Source organism: Ascaphus truei, chromosome 21 (assembly GCF_040206685.1).
Source record: "Ascaphus truei isolate aAscTru1 chromosome 21, aAscTru1.hap1, whole genome shotgun sequence".
In the NCBI taxonomy this organism is placed as follows: Eukaryota; Metazoa; Chordata; class Amphibia; order Anura; family Ascaphidae; genus Ascaphus; species Ascaphus truei.
The window spans coordinates 27429506-27448894 of NC_134503.1; the positions used below are offsets into that span (position 1 = coordinate 27429506).

Sequence of the window (19389 nt, forward strand, 5' to 3'; positions counted from 1 at the left end):
GGAGAGCGCTTTGCGGGTGTAGCAGGGTTAGGAGAGCGCTTTGCGGGTGCTGCAGGGTTAGGAGAGTGCTTTGCGGGTGCAGCAGTGTTAGGAGAGCGCTTTGCAGGTGCAGAAATGATAGGAGAGCGCTTTGCGGGTGTAGCAGTGTTAGGAGAGCACTTTGCGGGTGCAGCAGTGTTAGGAGAGCGCTTTGAGGGTGCAGCAGGGTTAGGAGAGCGCTTTGCGGGTGCAGCAGTGTTAGGAGAGCGCTTTGCGGGTGCAGGAGGGTTAGGAGAGCGCTTTGCGGGTGTAGCAGGGTTAGGAGAGCGCTTTGCGGGTGCAGCAGTGTTAGGAGAGCGCTTTGCGGGTGTAGCACGGTTAGGAGAGCGCTTTGCGGGTGCAGCAGTGTTAGGAGAGCGCTTTGCGGGTGTAGGAGTGTTAGGAGAGCGCTTTGCGGGTGCAGCAGGGTTAGGAAAGCGCTTTGCGGGTGCAGCAGGGTTAGGAGAGCGCTTTGCGGGTGTAGCAGGGTTAGGAGAGCGCTTTGCGGGTGTAGCAGGGTTAGGAGAGCGCTTTGCGGGTGCAGCAGAGTTAGGAGAGCGTTTTGCGGGTGCAGCAGTGTTAGGAGAGCGCTTTGCGGGTGCAGAAGGGTTAGGAGAGCGCTTTGCGTGTGTAGCAGTGTTAGGAGAGCGCTTTGCGGGTGTAGCAGTGTTAGGAGAGCGTTTTGCGGGTGCAGCAGTGTTAGGAGAGCGCTTTGCGGGTGCAGCAGGGTTAGGAGAGCGCTTTGCGTGTGTAGCAGTGTTAGGAGAGTGCTTTGCGGGTGTAGCAGGGTTAGGAGAGCGCTTTGCGGGTGCCGCAGGGTTAGGACGTGCAGAAGAGGGGAGACCTTGGCTATTTTGCAAGATTACAATGCTTAGCCCAAAGAATTGAACTAAACCACCCCCCCCTCAGGAAAAGAATAACAGATAAGTAATTAACTATATAATGTGTGATATTGTAGCACTGAGGCTTTCTGTCTTGTGTTATAATACTTGAAGTCACAATCTCAGTAGCACTGTGACACACATATATATGGTGTGCTGGGGTTGGGTTCTGGGGTTGGTTTAGCCGAGCTTAATAAGCAAAAACGGATAGCCGATACCGTTCTGTGGCTAACGAATTGCTTTTATGTGTGCGAGCTTTCGAGATACACTGATCTCTTCTTCCAGTGGGACAGGCGTCAGTCAGATACATTCCAGGACGCACTGTTTGTAAGTAAAAACCTTGCTTGCTTTATTCATTGTAACATTGCCGGAAGAAGAGATCAGTGTATCTCGAAAGCTCGCACAAATAAAAGCATTTCGTTATCCACAGAACGGTATCATCTATTCATTTTTGAGTTTATATATATACCATATACCATATATACCAATGTGAAGGGCTTGGGGCTCACACTTAGATAGTATAGCCCATACAGTACTATAGGAGTGGGGGCTGCTATCAGAGTACTATAAGGTACGGTACAAAAAATAACAGGGATCGGCACACCAAAAATATGCAAACAAATGTATTTTATTGGCCATTTTATGTTATTTATCATATATATATATATATATATATATATATATATATACACTTCAAATAAATAGTTGTCCTCCGCACTCCAAAATGTTAAAAAGGTTCTTCCTTTATTTAATCCAGAGCAAAAATACAACCAATAAACAGGGCGACGTTTTGGGTTTACCAACAGGTGCATTAAAAAAATATATATATATATTAGAAACAATTACAAAGTCAGCCTTTACGCTTTGCGAATGCCCGTGCAAATTTATTTTTTAAAGGAGCAATTCATGGAATATCCTACATATGTGTTTTTAAATACCGTTAAATCAGTTCTGCAGTATTAGATAATAATTACTGCATTTTTATTTTATTTTAAAATTCAGCTCATAATGCCATATTTAATGAGTTTCAATATACTGAGCATCCTTTGATTTCTATATTAGGCTTTAGCCCACTTCCCCAGCAGTGCAAGATCTTTGCAACACTTTCCTGTTTGTGATAATGTGTTGCCGATGTTCCCAGCAATTTGAGCTGCAAACTGTAACAATAGATAATGTTACCGTAGTAATATAAGGATACATCGTAGCTGCTGAGTTACACTGACTGAAAGATTGATTTGAAACTGAACGGCGGCCATTTAGTGAACCCTGGGAAACAGGATTTTGTTGATCGATCACAAGAGAACGAATTGATCAGCAGCTTAGATAATTTGTTTTTAACAAAGGTAATCACAGGCTGTACATATTAAAACAAAACAAAAAAATGTAAAAACAAACTTTAAACTCTTTATAAGGCACAAAATGTAACTGAAATGTGTTCAGATGGTGCTAGTTTTTACAAGGGAGCACACATATTGAGTAAATCTGCAGCTGTGATGACACAGCAGCAGTGAGATAAGATGACACAATACACATTCAGAGTAACCCTTTGATGTAAGTGCCCTTGAGATAAGTAAGAGAGATCAGATCAGTACAATCCCAGCAAACCTGTTTTGGGAAAAACAGAGCAACTGAGAAAAGTCCCGGCTCCAACTGTCTTAAAAACGGCTCAAACACGGGGAAGGTGCAAGAACAAGTCACTCGTATAATGTGTTAAGGAAGTATTTCTAAACCAAATTTATACTTTAACTTCTCACCATAACTGCTCCCTATAACTCCTCCCCTAACTGCTCCTATAACTCCTCCTCTAACTGCTCCTATAACTGCTCCCTATAACTCCTCCCCTAACTGCTCCTATAACTCCTCCTCTAACTGCTCCTATAACTGCTCCCTATAACTCCTCCCCTAACTGCTACTATAACTGCTCCCTATAACTCCTCCCCTAACTGCTCCTATAAACGCTCCCTATAACTCCTCCCCTAACTGCTCCTATAACTCCTCCCCTAACTGCTCCCTGTAACTCCTCCCCTAACTGCTCCTATAACTGCTCCCTATAACTCCTCCCCTAACTGCTCCTATAACTCCTCCCATAACTGCTCCTTATAACTCCTCCCCTAACTGCTCCCTATAACTCCTCCCCTAACGGCTCCTATAACCGCTCCCTATAACGCCTCCCCTAACTGCTCCTATAACTCCTCCCCTAACTGCTCCCTATAACTCCTCCCCTAACTGCTCCCTATAACTCCTCCCCTAACTGCTCCCTATAACTCCTCCCCTAACTGCTCCTATAACCTCTCCCTATAACTCCTCCCCTAACTGCTCCTATAACTGCTCCCTATAACTCCTCCCCTAACTGCTCCTATAACTGCTCCCTATAACTCCTCCCCTAACTGCTCCCTATAACTCCTCCCCTAACTGTTCCTATAACCGTTCCCTATAACTCCTCCCCTAACTGCTCCTATAACTCCTCCCCTAACTGCTCCTTATAACTCGTATCCTAACCGCTCCCTATAACTCCTCCCCTAACTGCTCCTCTAACCTCTCTATAACTCCTCCTTTAACTTCTCCCTATAACTGCTCCCCTAACTGCTCTTATAACCGCCCCCAAATCTTTCACAGACACATGCACAGCGCCTTGATACAGTGACACAAAGGGACGGGACATGAAATTGCCTCTCCCAGCATGAAGTACACATCGTAATGCCCGTAGGCCACACTATATACATATCCTGCCCGCATCACATCAAATATGGGAAAGTCCCTATTCCCTGGAGAAAAATGTGAGCTAAGCGTAAAAAACACAGTGTGGTTTGATTGCCATCCCAAAAATGTTTCTTGTAGATGTAAAATGTATTTCATTCTCAATGTTTCATGTCAGTTCCCAGGAATTCACCTTTCCTGTGATCTGAATCCAGGCCCACACACAATAAGTGTGTGTCTCAGGAATCATCATCCTGCCCACCATTCAACTGTATCATTTGCAACACACAACGGTGACAAGCAGTCCCTCCTAGGGGCAAAAGTGTACTAATGGCAGTGACATGGTTAAAGGGTCAGTCCCTCCTAGGGGCAAAGTGTACTAATGGCAGTGACATGGTTAAGGGCTCAGTCCCTCCTAGGGACAAAGTGTACTAATGGCAGTGACATGGTTAAGGGGTCAGTCCCTTCTAGGGGCAAAGTGTACTAATGGCAGTGACATGGTTAAGGGGTCAGTCCCTCCTAGGGACAAAGTGTACTAATGGCAGTGACATGGTTAAGGGGTCAGTCCCTCCTAGGGGCAAGGTGTACTAATGGCAGTGACATGGTTAAGGGGTCAGTCCCTCCTAGGGGCAAAGTGTACTAATGGCAGTGACATGGTTAAGGGCTCAGTCCCTCCTAGGGACAAAGTGTACTAATGGCAGTGACATGGTTAAGGGGTCAGTCCCTTCTAGGGGCAAGGTGTACTAATGGCAGTGACATGGTTAAGGGGTCAGTCCCTCCTAGGGGCAAAGTGTACTAATGGCAGTGACATGGTTAAAGGGTCAGTCCCTCCTAGGGGCAAAGTGTACTAATGGCAGTGACATGGTTAAAGGGTCAGTCCCTCCTAGGGGCAAAGTGTACTAATGGCAGTGACATGGTTAAGGGGTCAGTCCCTCCTAGGGGCAAGGTGTACTAATGGCAGTGACATGGTTAAGGGGTCAGTCCCTCCTAGGGGCAAAGTGTACTAATGGCAGTGACATGGTTAAGGGCTCAGTCCCTCCTAGGGACAAAGTGTACTAATGGCAGTGACATGGTTAAGGGGTCAGTCCCTTCTAGGGGCAAAGTGTACTAATGGCAGTGACATGGTTAAGGGGTCAGTCCCTCCTAGGGGCAAGGCGTACTAATGGCAGTGACATGGTTAAGGGGTCAGTCCCTCCTAGGGGCAAAGTGTACTAATGGCAGTGACATGGTTAAGGGCTCAGTCCCTCCTAGGGACAAAGTGTACTAATGGCAGTGACATGGTTAAGGGGTCAGTCCCTTCTAGGGGCAAAGTGTACTAATGGCAGTGACATGGTTAAGGGGTCAGTCCCTCCTAGGGGCAAAGTGTACTAATGGCAGTGACATGGTTAAGGGGTCAGTCCCTCCTAGGGGCAAGGTGTACTAATGGCAGTGACATGGTTAAGGGGTCAGTCCCTCCTAGGGGCAAAGTGTACTAATGGCAGTGACATGGTTAAGGGCTCAGTCCCTCCTAGGGACAAAGTGTACTAATGGCAGTGACATGGTTAAGGGGTCAGTCCCTTCTAGGGGCAAAGTGTACTAATGGCAGTGACATGGTTAAGGGGTCAGTCCCTCCTAGGGGCAAAGTGTACTAGTGGCAGTGACATGGTTAAGGGGTCAGTCCCTCCTAGGGGCAAAGTGTACTAATGGCAGTGACATGGTTAAGGGTCAGTCCCTCCAATGGGCAAAGAGTACTAATGGCAATGACATGGTTAAAGGGTCAGTCCCTCCTAGGGGCTAAGTGTACTAATGGCTGTGACAAGGTTAAGGGGTCAGACCCTCCTAGGGGCAACGTGTACTAATGGCAGTGACATGGTTAAGGGGTCAGTCCCTCCTAGAGGCAAAGTATTCTAATGGCAGTGACATGGTTAAGGGCTCAGTCCCTCCTAGGGACAAAGTGTACTTATGGCAGTGACATGGTTAAGGGGTCAGTCCATCCTAGGGCCAAAGTGTACTAATGGCAATGACATGGTTAAGGGGTCAGTCTCTCCTAGGGGCAAAGTGTACTAATGGCAGTGACAGGGTTAAGGGGTCAGTACATCCTAGGGCCAAAGTGTACTAATGGCAGTGACATGGTTAAAGGGTCCGTCCCTCCTTGGGGCAAAGTGTACTAATGGCAGTGACATGGTTAAGGGGTCAGTCCCTCCTAGGGCCAAAGTGTACTAATGGCCGTGACATGGTTAAGGGGTCAGTCCCTCCTAGGGGCAAAGTGTACTAATGGCAGTGACATGATTAAGGGTCAGTCCCTCCAATGGGCAAAGAGTACTAATGGCAATGACATGGTTAAAGGGTCAGTCCCTCCTAGGGGCTAAGTGTACTAATGGCAGTGACATGGTTAAGGGGTCAGTCCCTCCTAGAGGCAAAGTGTTCTAATGGCAGTGACATGGTTAAGGGCTCAGTCCCTCCTAGGGACAAAGTGTACTTATGGCAGTGACATGGTTAAGGGGTCAGTCCATACTAGGGCCAAAGTGTACTAATGGCAATGACATGGTTAAGGGGTCAGTCTCTCCTAGGGGCAAAGGGTACTAATGGCAGTGACAGGGTTAAGGGGTCAGTACATCCTAGGGCCAAAGTGTACTAATGGCAGTGACATGGTTAAGGGGTCAGTCCCTCCTAGGGGCAAAGTGTACTAATGGCAGTGACATGGTTAAGGGGTCAGTCCCTCCTAGGGGCAAAGTGTACTAATGGCAGTGACATGGTTAAGGGGTCAGTCCCTCCTAGGGCCAAAGTGTACTTATGGCCGTGACATGGTTAAGGGCTCAGTCCCTCCTAGGGGCAAAGTGTACTAATGGCAGTGACATGGTTAAGGGGTCAGTCCCTCCTAGGGGCAAAGTGTACTAATGGCAGTGACATGGTTAAGGGGTCAGTCCCTCCTAGGGCCAAAGTGTACTAATGGCCGTGACATGGTTAAGGGGTCAGTCCCTCCTAGGGGCAAAGTATACTAATGGCAGTGACATGATTAAGGGTCAGTCCCTCCAATGGGCAAAGAGTACTAATGGCAATGACATGGTTAAAGGGTCAGTCCCTCCTAGGGGCTAAGTGTACTAATGGCTGTGACAAGGTTAAGGGGTCAGACCCTCCTAGGGGCAACGTGTACTAATGGCAGTGACATGGTTAAGGGGTCAGTCCCTCCTAGAGGCAAAGTGTTCTAATGGCAGTGACATGGTTAAGGGCTCAGTCCCTCCTAGGGACAAAGTGTACTTATGGCAGTGACATGGTTAAGGGGTCAGTCCATCCTAGGGCCAAAGTGTACTAATGGCAATGACATGGTTAAGGGGTCAGTCTCTCCTAGGGGCAAAGTGTACTAGTGGCAGTGACAGGGTTAAGGGGTCAGTACATCCTAGGGCCAAAGTGTACTAATGGCAGTGACATGGTTAAAGGGTCCGTCCCTCCTTGGGGCAAAGTGTACTAATGGCAGTGACATGGTTAAGGGGTCAGTCCCTCCTAGGGCCAAAGTGTACTAATGGCCGTGACATGGTTAAGGGGTCAGTCCCTCCTAGGGGCAAAGTGTACTAATGGCAGTGACAGGGTTAAGGGGTCAGTACATCCTAGGGCCAAAGTGTACTAATGGCAGTGACATGGTTAAAGGGTCCGTCCCTCCTTGGGGCAAAGTGTACTAATGGCAGTGACATGGTTAAGGGGTCAGTCCCTCCTAGGGCCAAAGTGTACTAATGGCCGTGACATGGTTAAGGGGTCAGTCCCTCCTAGGGGCAAAGTGTACTAATGGCAGTGACATGATTAAGGGTCAGTCCCTCCAATGGGCAAAGAGTACTAATGGCAATGACATGGTTAAAGGGTCAGTCCCTCCTAGGGGCTAAGTGTACTAATGGCAGTGACATGGTTAAGGGGTCAGTCCCTCCTAGAGGCAAAGTGTTCTAATGGCAGTGACATGGTTAAGGGCTCAGTCCCTCCTAGGGACAAAGTGTACTTATGGCAGTGACATGGTTAAGGGGTCAGTCCATACTAGGGCCAAAGTGTACTAATGGCAATGACATGGTTAAGGGGTCAGTCTCTCCTAGGGGCAAAGGGTACTAATGGCAGTGACAGGGTTAAGGGGTCAGTACATCCTAGGGCCAAAGTGTACTAATGGCAGTGACATGGTTAAAGGGTCAGTCCCTCCTTGGGGCAAAGTGTACTAATGGCAGTGACATGGTTAAGGGGTCAGTCCCTCCTAGGGGCAAAGTGTACCAATGGCAGTGACAGGGTTAAGGGGTCAGTCCCTCCTAGGGGCAAAGTGTACTAATGGCAGTGACATGGTTAAGGGGTCAGTCCCTCCTAGGGGCAAAGTGTACTAATGGCAGTGACATGGTTAAGGGGTCAGTCCCTCCTAGGGGCAAAGTGTACTAATGGCAGTGACATGGTTAAGGGGTCAGTCCCTCCTAGGGCCAAAGTGTACTTATGGCCGTGACATGGTTAAGGGCTCAGTCCCTCCTAGGGGCAAAGTGTACTAATGGCAGTGACATGGTTAAGGGGTCAGTCCCTCCTAGGGGCAAAGTGTACTAATGGCAGTGACATGGTTAAGGGGTCAGTCCCTCCTAGGGCCAAAGTGTACTAATGGCCGTGACATGGTTAAGGGGTCAGTCCCTCCTAGGGGCAAAGTGTACTAATGGCAATGACATGGTTAAAGGGTCAGTCCCTCCTAGGGGCTAAGTGTACTAATGGCTGTGACAAGGTTAAGGGGTCAGACCCTCCTAGGGGCAACGTGTACTAATGGCAGTGACATGGTTAAGGGGTCAGTCCCTCCTAGAGGCAAAGTATTCTAATGGCAGTGACATGGTTAAGGGCTCAGTCCCTCCTAGGGACAAAGTGTACTTATGGCAGTGACATGGTTAAGGGGTCAGTCCATCCTAGGGCCAAAGTGTACTAATGGCAATGACATGGTTAAGGGGTCAGTCTCTCCTAGGGGCAAAGTGTACTAATGGCAGTGACAGGGTTAAGGGGTCAGTACATCCTAGGGCCAAAGTGTACTAATGGCAGTGACATGGTTAAAGGGTCCGTCCCTCCTTGGGGCAAAGTGTACTAATGGCAGTGACATGGTTAAGGGGTCAGTCCCTCCTAGGGCCAAAGTGTACTAATGGCCGTGACATGGTTAAGGGGTCAGTCCCTCCTAGGGGCAAAGTGTACTAATGGCAGTGACATGATTAAGGGTCAGTCCCTCCAATGGGCAAAGAGTACTAATGGCAATGACATGGTTAAAGGGTCAGTCCCTCCTAGGGGCTAAGTGTACTAATGGCAGTGACATGGTTAAGGGGTCAGTCCCTCCTAGAGGCAAAGTGTTCTAATGGCAGTGACATGGTTAAGGGCTCAGTCCCTCCTAGGGACAAAGTGTACTTATGGCAGTGACATGGTTAAGGGGTCAGTCCATACTAGGGCCAAAGTGTACTAATGGCAATGACATGGTTAAGGGGTCAGTCTCTCCTAGGGGCAAAGGGTACTAATGGCAGTGACAGGGTTAAGGGGTCAGTACATCCTAGGGCCAAAGTGTACTAATGGCAGTGACATGGTTAAAGGGTCAGTCCCTCCTTGGGGCAAAGTGTACTAATGGCAGTGACATGGTTAAGGGGTCAGTCCCTCCTAGGGGCAAAGTGTACCAATGGCAGTGACAGGGTTAAGGGGTCAGTCCCTCCTAGGGGCAAAGTGTACTAATGGCAGTGACATGGTTAAGGGGTCAGTCCCTCCTAGGGGCAAAGTGTACTAATGGCAGTGACATGGTTAAGGGGTCAGTCCCTCCTAGGGGCAAAGTGTACTAATGGCAGTGACATGGTTAAGGGGTCAGTCCCTCCTAGGGCCAAAGTGTACTTATGGCCGTGACATGGTTAAGGGCTCAGTCCCTCCTAGGGGCAAAGTGTACTAATGGCAGTGACATGGTTAAGGGGTCAGTCCCTCCTAGGGGCAAAGTGTACTAATGGCAGTGACATGGTTAAGGGGTCAGTCCCTCCTAGGGCCAAAGTGTACTAATGGCCGTGACATGGTTAAGGGGTCAGTCCCTCCTAGGGGCAAAGTGTACTAATGGCAGTGACATGATTAAGGGTCAGTCCCTCCAATGGGCAAAGAGTACTAATGGCAATGACATGGTTAAAGGGTCAGTCCCTCCTAGGGGCTAAGTGTACTAATGGCTGTGACAAGGTTAAGGGGTCAGACCCTCCTAGGGGCAACGTGTACTAATGGCAGTGACATGGTTAAGGGGTCAGTCCCTCCTAGAGGCAAAGTGTTCTAATGGCAGTGACATGGTTAAGGGCTCAGTCCCTCCTAGGGACAAAGTGTACTTATGGCAGTGACATGGTTAAGGGGTCAGTCCATCCTAGGGCCAAAGTGTACTAATGGCAATGACATGGTTAAGGGGTCAGTCTCTCCTAGGGGCAAAGTGTACTAGTGGCAGTGACAGGGTTAAGGGGTCAGTACATCCTAGGGCCAAAGTGTACTAATGGCAGTGACATGGTTAAAGGGTCCGTCCCTCCTTGGGGCAAAGTGTACTAATGGCAGTGACATGGTTAAGGGGTCAGTCCCTCCTAGGGCCAAAGTGTACTAATGGCCGTGACATGGTTAAGGGGTCAGTCCCTCCTAGGGGCAAAGTGTACTAATGGCAGTGACATGATTAAGGGTCAGTCCCTCCAATGGGCAAAGAGTACTAATGGCAATGACATGGTTAAAGGGTCAGTCCCTCCTAGGGGCTAAGTGTACTAATGGCAGTGACATGGTTAAGGGGTCAGTCCCTCCTAGAGGCAAAGTGTTCTAATGGCAGTGACATGGTTAAGGGCTCAGTCCCTCCTAGGGACAAAGTGTACTTATGGCAGTGACATGGTTAAGGGGTCAGTCCATACTAGGGCCAAAGTGTACTAATGGCAATGACATGGTTAAGGGGTCAGTCTCTCCTAGGGGCAAAGTGTACTAATGGCAGTGACAGGGTTAAGGGGTCAGTACATCCTAGGGCCAAAGTGTACTAATGGCAGTGACATGGTTAAGGGGTCAGTCCCTCCTAGGGGCAAAGTGTACCAATGGCAGTGACAGGGTTAAGGGGTCAGTCCCTCCTAGGGGCAAAGTGTACTAATGGCAGTGACATGGTTAAGGGGTCAGTCCCTCCTAGGGGCAAAGTGTACTAATGGCAGTGACATGGTTAAGGGGTCAGTCCCTCCTAGGGGCAAAGTGTACTAATGGCAGTGACATGGTTAAGGGGTCAGTCCCTCCTAGGGCCAAAGTGTACTTATGGCCGTGACATGGTTAAGGGCTCAGTCCCTCCTAGGGGCAAAGTGTACTAATGGCAGTGACATGGTTAAGGGGTCAGTCCCTCCTAGGGGCAAAGTGTACTAATGGCAGTGACATGGTTAAGGGGTCAGTACCTCCTAGGGCCAAAGTGTACTAATGGCCGTGACATGGTTAAGGGGTCAGTCCCTCCTAGGGGCAAAGTGTACTAATGGCAGTGACATGATTAAGGGTCAGTCCCTCCAATGGGCAAAGAGTACTAATGGCAATGACATGGTTAAAGGGTCAGTCCCTCCTAGGGGCTAAGTGTACTAATGGCTGTGACAAGGTTAAGGGGTCAGACCCTCCTAGGGGCAACATGTACTAATGGCAGTGACATGGTTAAGGGGTCAGTCCCTCCTAGAGGCAAAGTGTTCTAATGGCAGTGACATGGTTAAGGGCTCAGTCCCTCCTAGGGACAAAGTGTACTTATGGCAGTGACATGGTTAAGGGGTCAGTCCATCCTAGGGCCAAAGTGTACTAATGGCAATGACATGGTTAAGGGGTCAGTCTCTCCTAGGGGCAAAGTGTACTAATGGCAGTGACAGGGTTAAGGGGTCAGTACATCCTAGGGCCAAAGTGTACTAATGGAAGTGACATGGTTAAAGGGTCCATCCCTCCTTGGGGCAAAGTGTACTAATGGCAGTGACATGGTTAAGGGGTCAGTCCCTCCTAGGGCCAAAGTGTACTAATGGCCGTGACATGGTTAAGGGGTCAGTCCCTCCTAGGGGCAAAGTGTACTAATGGCAGTGACATGATTAAGGGTCAGTCCCTCCAATGGCCAAAGTGTACTAATGGCAGTGACATGGTTAAAGGGTCAGTCCCTCCTTGGGGCAAAGTGTACTAATGGCAGTGACATGGTTAAGGGGTCAGTCCCTCCTAGGGGCAAAGTGTACCAATGGCAGTGACAGGGTTAAGGGGTCAGTCCTCCTAGGGGCAAAGTGTACTAATGGCAGTGACATGGTTAAGGGGTCAGTCCCTCCTAGGGGCAAAGTGTACTAATGGCAGTGACATGGTTAAGGGGTCAGTCCCTCCTAGGGGCAAAGTGTACTAATGGCAGTGACATGGTTAAGGGGTCAGTCCCTCCTAGGGCCAAAGTGTACTAATGGCCGTGACATGGTTAAGGGGTCAGTCCCTCCTAGGGGCAAAGTGTACTAATGGCAGTGACATGATTAAGGGTCAGTCCCTCCAATGGGCAAAGAGTACTAATGGCAATGACATGGTTAAAGGGTCAGTCCCTCCTAGGGGCTAAGTGTACTAATGGCAGTGACATGGTTAAGGGGTCAGTCCCTCCTAGAGGCAAAGTGTTCTAATGGCAGTGACATGGTTAAGGGCTCAGTCCCTCCTAGGGACAAAGTGTACTAATGGCAGTGACAGGGTTAAGGGGTCAGTACATCCTAGGGCCAAAGTGTACTAATGGCAGTGACATGGTTAAAGGGTCCGTCCCTCCTTGGGGCAAAGTGTACTAATGGCAGTGACATGGTTAAGGGGTCAGTCCCTCCTAGGGCCAAAGTGTACTAATGGCCGTGACATGGTTAAGGGGTCAGTCCCTCCTAGGGGCAAAGTGTACTAATGGCAGTGACATGATTAAGGGTCAGTCCCTCCAATGGGCAAAGAGTACTAATGGCAATGACATGGTTAAAGGGTCAGTCCCTCCTAGGGGCTAAGTGTACTAATGGCAGTGACATGGTTAAGGGGTCAGTCCCTCCTAGAGGCAAAGTGTTCTAATGGCAGTGACATGGTTAAGGGCTCAGTCCCTCCTAGGGACAAAGTGTACTTATGGCAGTGACATGGTTAAGGGGTCAGTCCATACTAGGGCCAAAGTGTACTAATGGCAATGACATGGTTAAGGGGTCAGTCTCTCCTAGGGGCAAAGGGTACTAATGGCAGTGACAGGGTTAAGGGGTCAGTACATCCTAGGGCCAAAGTGTACTAATGGCAGTGACATGGTTAAAGGGTCAGTCCCTCCTTGGGGCAAAGTGTACTAATGGCAGTGACATGGTTAAGGGGTCAGTCCCTCCTAGGGGCAAAGTGTACCAATGGCAGTGACAGGGTTAAGGGGTCAGTCCCTCCTAGGGGCAAAGTGTACTAATGGCAGTGACATGGTTAAGGGGTCAGTCCCTCCTAGGGGCAAAGTGTACTAATGGCAGTGACATGGTTAAGGGGTCAGTCCCTCCTAGGGGCAAAGTGTACTAATGGCAGTGACATGGTTAAGGGGTCAGTCCCTCCTAGGGCCAAAGTGTACTTATGGCCGTGACATGGTTAAGGGCTCAGTCCCTCCTAGGGGCAAAGTGTACTAATGGCAGTGACATGGTTAAGGGGTCAGTCCCTCCTAGGGGCAAAGTGTACTAATGGCAGTGACATGGTTAAGGGGTCAGTCCCTCCTAGGGCCAAAGTGTACTAATGGCCGTGACATGGTTAAGGGGTCAGTCCCTCCTAGGGGCAAAGTGTACTAATGGCAGTGACATGATTAAGGGTCAGTCCCTCCAATGGGCAAAGAGTACTAATGGCAATGACATGGTTAAAGGGTCAGTCCCTCCTAGGGGCTAAGTGTACTAATGGCTGTGACAAGGTTAAGGGGTCAGACCCTCCTAGGGGCAACGTGTACTAATGGCAGTGACATGGTTAAGGGGTCAGTCCCTCCTAGAGGCAAAGTGTTCTAATGGCAGTGACATGGTTAAGGGCTCAGTCCCTCCTAGGGACAAAGTGTACTTATGGCAGTGACATGGTTAAGGGGTCAGTCCATCCTAGGGCCAAAGTGTACTAATGGCAATGACATGGTTAAGGGGTCAGTCTCTCCTAGGGGCAAAGTGTACTAGTGGCAGTGACAGGGTTAAGGGGTCAGTACATCCTAGGGCCAAAGTGTACTAATGGCAGTGACATGGTTAAAGGGTCCGTCCCTCCTTGGGGCAAAGTGTACTAATGGCAGTGACATGGTTAAGGGGTCAGTCCCTCCTAGGGCCAAAGTGTACTAATGGCCGTGACATGGTTAAGGGGTCAGTCCCTCCTAGGGGCAAAGTGTACTAATGGCAGTGACATGATTAAGGGTCAGTCCCTCCAATGGGCAAAGAGTACTAATGGCAATGACATGGTTAAAGGGTCAGTCCCTCCTAGGGGCTAAGTGTACTAATGGCAGTGACATGGTTAAGGGGTCAGTCCCTCCTAGAGGCAAAGTGTTCTAATGGCAGTGACATGGTTAAGGGCTCAGTCCCTCCTAGGGACAAAGTGTACTTATGGCAGTGACATGGTTAAGGGGTCAGTCCATACTAGGGCCAAAGTGTACTAATGGCAATGACATGGTTAAGGGGTCAGTCTCTCCTAGGGGCAAAGTGTACTAATGGCAGTGACAGGGTTAAGGGGTCAGTACATCCTAGGGCCAAAGTGTACTAATGGCAGTGACATGGTTAAGGGGTCAGTCCCTCCTAGGGGCAAAGTGTACCAATGGCAGTGACAGGGTTAAGGGGTCAGTCCCTCCTAGGGGCAAAGTGTACTAATGGCAGTGACATGGTTAAGGGGTCAGTCCCTCCTAGGGGCAAAGTGTACTAATGGCAGTGACATGGTTAAGGGGTCAGTCCCTCCTAGGGGCAAAGTGTACTAATGGCAGTGACATGGTTAAGGGGTCAGTCCCTCCTAGGGCCAAAGTGTACTTATGGCCGTGACATGGTTAAGGGCTCAGTCCCTCCTAGGGGCAAAGTGTACTAATGGCAGTGACATGGTTAAGGGGTCAGTCCCTCCTAGGGGCAAAGTGTACTAATGGCAGTGACATGGTTAAGGGGTCAGTACCTCCTAGGGCCAAAGTGTACTAATGGCCGTGACATGGTTAAGGGGTCAGTCCCTCCTAGGGGCAAAGTGTACTAATGGCAGTGACATGATTAAGGGTCAGTCCCTCCAATGGGCAAAGAGTACTAATGGCAATGACATGGTTAAAGGGTCAGTCCCTCCTAGGGGCTAAGTGTACTAATGGCTGTGACAAGGTTAAGGGGTCAGACCCTCCTAGGGGCAACATGTACTAATGGCAGTGACATGGTTAAGGGGTCAGTCCCTCCTAGAGGCAAAGTGTTCTAATGGCAGTGACATGGTTAAGGGCTCAGTCCCTCCTAGGGACAAAGTGTACTTATGGCAGTGACATGGTTAAGGGGTCAGTCCATCCTAGGGCCAAAGTGTACTAATGGCAATGACATGGTTAAGGGGTCAGTCTCTCCTAGGGGCAAAGTGTACTAATGGCAGTGACAGGGTTAAGGGGTCAGTACATCCTAGGGCCAAAGTGTACTAATGGAAGTGACATGGTTAAAGGGTCCATCCCTCCTTGGGGCAAAGTGTACTAATGGCAGTGACATGGTTAAGGGGTCAGTCCCTCCTAGGGCCAAAGTGTACTAATGGCCGTGACATGGTTAAGGGGTCAGTCCCTCCTAGGGGCAAAGTGTACTAATGGCAGTGACATGATTAAGGGTCAGTCCCTCCAATGGCCAAAGTGTACTAATGGCAGTGACATGGTTAAAGGGTCAGTCCCTCCTTGGGGCAAAGTGTACTAATGGCAGTGACATGGTTAAGGGGTCAGTCCCTCCTAGGGGCAAAGTGTACCAATGGCAGTGACAGGGTTAAGGGGTCAGTCCTCCTAGGGGCAAAGTGTACTAATGGCAGTGACATGGTTAAGGGGTCAGTCCCTCCTAGGGGCAAAGTGTACTAATGGCAGTGACATGGTTAAGGGGTCAGTCCCTCCTAGGGGCAAAGTGTACTAATGGCAGTGACATGGTTAAGGGGTCAGTCCCTCCTAGGGCCAAAGTGTACTAATGGCCGTGACATGGTTAAGGGGTCAGTCCCTCCTAGGGGCAAAGTGTACTAATGGCAGTGACATGATTAAGGGTCAGTCCCTCCAATGGGCAAAGAGTACTAATGGCAATGACATGGTTAAAGGGTCAGTCCCTCCTAGGGGCTAAGTGTACTAATGGCAGTGACATGGTTAAGGGGTCAGTCCCTCCTAGAGGCAAAGTGTTCTAATGGCAGTGACATGGTTAAGGGCTCAGTCCCTCCTAGGGACAAAGTGTACTTATGGCAGTGACATGGTTAAGGGGTCAGTCCATCCTAGGGCCAAAGTGTACTAATGGCAATGACATGGTTAAGGGGTCAGTCTCTCCTAGGGGCAAAGTGTACTAATGGCAGTGACATGGTTAAGGGGTCAGTCCCTCCTAGGGGCAGAGTATACTAATGACAGTGACATGGTTAAGGGGTCAGTCCCTCCTAGGGGCACAGTGTACTAATGGTCAGTGACATGTAATGTTACGGTGCTGGGAGTACAGCAGGAACTGAGTGTTACCGGACGTCCAGCTTTTGCAGCCATGCGATCACTTCAGTAGCAATCTCATGGCTGTGACTGACCGCTGACATAAACAGAATGGAAGGGGGTTTGGGTGGTCAGTGCAATCATCCCCTAGAACAGGGGTGCGCAAACATTTTCCACTGCGCCCCCTGCCTGCTCCCCCCGTGCTCGCGGCCCCATCCTTACCTTGTCTCCGGCATTCTGATGTCACGACCTCATGCTCCCCGGCATTTCATTTAAATGCTTTGGTGAAGAACGCGGAGCCTCTGTAAGTGCTGCGCCCCCTCCCCCCCCCCAGAAAATCTGGCACCCCCCAGTTTGCGGACCCCAGACCTACAAAACCAGCACTGTAATTACGACTCTTCACAACCTTATAGATGTACCTGGAACCCTGGCCAGCCAGAGGCTCTAATGACGTTCCAGGTCCGTCTTCCCCAAATCTATATGTATATTAAAACAATTTGCTGAAGGTAGTTTGTAAAAATAGTGAGTGAGGAAGAGAGATAAAGAAAGAGAATGTGTGTCTATATAATATTATTTATGTGATCATCATCACCCCCAGCCCGTGTCTCCCCACTGCTGGACGAAGCCTCCCCAATGATCTCCCAGGTACTGCAGTTACAGCCTCTCTTCTCCCCGTCCCTCCCACACATTGTCTCATTACTTGCTATGTGTGCAGCCCACCGCCATTTTCATTTCTTCCCCGTGTGATGATGTCATCGACACTTGTTTACTTTTTATCCCATTCATTCTTTTTCATGTCTCTTCAGGTCAGCATGCACCTCTCCATACATCTTTGTGTAATACCCAGCATGCATCTCTCCATACATGTGTAGCCCCCTTTCCGGCTGCTTCAATCCCATTGGCTGGGACTGCCCGCCTGATCTCCCTCCCCCTGAGGATTCTGAGACTCGTAGTCCCGCTTCAGACTATGCAGAGCCAGTCCAAGATGGCCGCCGTGCTATTCCCGCAAAGCATCCTGGGAATTGTAGTCTCGATGGGCTTTTGAAGCCATTTAAAGATGGCCACCGCTATGATCGCAACTGCACATGCGCGGTAGTCCGAAACGGCCACTGCTACCTCTGCCCACTTGCGCGGAACTCCAGCGGGGGGACTCAGCTACATCCTCCCCCTAGTGGAGAATCCAACGTCCCCGCTTAGGAACACATATGTACAGGTACCTTATATAATGGAAAATGCATATAATACACACAACTAAACTTGTATAATAGCATTTAAAACCCTATTAAACACTTCAGTGAGCACGGTCAATATAGAGACAAACCGGCTCCGAGACAGCTGCTGAGACTCATAGTGAGGTGCCCCTAGCAAATCATACACCACTTGAGTTGGAGGGCATCTTACTCTCTGACTCCGCCGAGTCTCTTTTCCGCCGTCTTCTTGGGTGAAGAGGCTATCCTTTGGCTTGATGCCCTGGCCTTCTCATAGGGTGTGACTCTTGAGCTACATAGTCTCTAGTGGGAATGAAACTCGGACTCCTTGGGTCAAGTGGTTGGCTTGTTGAAGCCTCTGGGGAGGGTACATGGAGGACAGGCCCATTATCCACTACTTCTTCTGGTGGTGCCCACCAATCTCCATTTGTGGTTGCAGAGGTTCCTTTCAAAGGATCCTGATTGTCTTCCATTACAGCAGTCGGAATTTTGCTGGTTTCTTCCTGTTCACTTGAAGGCATTATTGGGGATGGTTCAGGTTCACCTTCCCCCACTTGGGGAATAGGTAGCAAGTGATTCCGATGCCAGACCTTTACCCTTCCCTCTGAATCTTGGATACAATATACAGGGAGGCCAGGCATCTGTAAGGCTACCTTGAAGGGAGTTTCTCACCAGCGGTCCACTAACTTATGCGTTCCTGGTATTCCTACATTCCGCAGGAGAACTACGTCTCTGGGCCGAATTTCCTGGTGACGTTCAGCTTGGCGGTGGCTTTTTTTGCCAACTGATATGCTCTACGGAGGTTATCCGGAAGCCTTTGCACATATTTGTAGTGCATCATGTTCAGTACACCGTCGGAGGATACTCAGAGACGAATGTCCACAGGTAGTCTCTCTGCCAAACATCATAAAATAGGGTGTATACCCGAAGGATTCATGCTTTATGCAATTGTAGGCATGTATTAACGGCTCAACATGCTTGTTCCATCTGGCCTTCTCTGAGCCCTTCAGAGTGCCTAGTATATCCAGTAGAGTTCGGTTGAACCTTTCCGGCAGGGCATCTCCATCAGGGGGATAGGGAGTCGTACGAGACTTCTCGATATTGAGCAGTTTTAGAAGTTCTTTGATTAACCTGCTCTCAATGGCTCTCCCTTGATCAGAATGCATCCAATTAGGTAACCCGTAATGGATAAAGTACTACTCCCACAGTACTTTGGCTACGGTGGGAGCTTTCTGGTCTTTGGTAGGTTACGCTTGAGTGTATCGGGTGTAATGGTCTGTTACTACCAGGATGTTCCCGATACCCTTTGAGTCTGGCTCGATGCAGAGGAAATCCATGCAGACTAGGTCCATGGGACCAGAGCTCTTTAAGTGGCCCGTTGGGGCTGCGCGTGTAGGCAGTGTTTTTCGCTGTATGCACTGCAGACACCTCCGTCAATGGCGCTTCACTGATTTCCGCATCTTGGGCCAGAAGAACCTATCTCTTACTAGTCCGAATGTTTTGACCACTCCCAGGTGTCCATGATCATCGTGCAGAGATCGTAGGATGGGGTACTGCAAGCTTCTAGGCAGGACGAGTTGTCTCATATCGGGATGGTCATGATAGGGGACAACTCAGTAGAGGAGGCTACGGTCTATGTGGAATTGTCCCATTCCCGCATAATAACAGCGATCGTGTCAGTAGAAGCACACTTCACTAAAGAGGGGTTGTTTTTTTGGATGGCCCGGCATATGGCTCTAGCCACCGGGTCTCGCATCTGGTGTATCACTATCTCTTTCCATCTCATTATGGTATCTTGCATGATGGATATGCCTTCTGGATGGCAGTATGGTGCAGAAAGTGCCTTTGACTGACACCCCAATGAGTCCGCTACTCTGAGTTCAGAAAAGGCTACTTTGTTCTCCAAGATAGCCACTGCGGAGCACATGGCCCGAATCTCAGGACCAGGAATTTCTTCCCACTCGCCATCATCTGATGTCGAATTCAGTCCAGACCTTCTGGACAGAGCATCGGCTCCGATATTCATGGC

At 49.4% G+C, this 19389-nt stretch overlaps 1 protein-coding gene across 1 annotated transcript in view; it reads right to left on the reverse strand.

Moving 5' to 3' along the window:
* The window catches only part of LOC142472380 (uncharacterized), a 44485-nt gene extending 25539 nt beyond the window's left edge, over window positions 1–18946 (reverse strand). Inside the window, 1 exon segment of the mRNA XM_075579489.1 lies at window positions 18848–18946. Coding sequence (XP_075435604.1) covers window positions 18848–18946 — 99 coding nt within the window.
* Window positions 18947–19389: the final 443 nt, after the last annotated feature.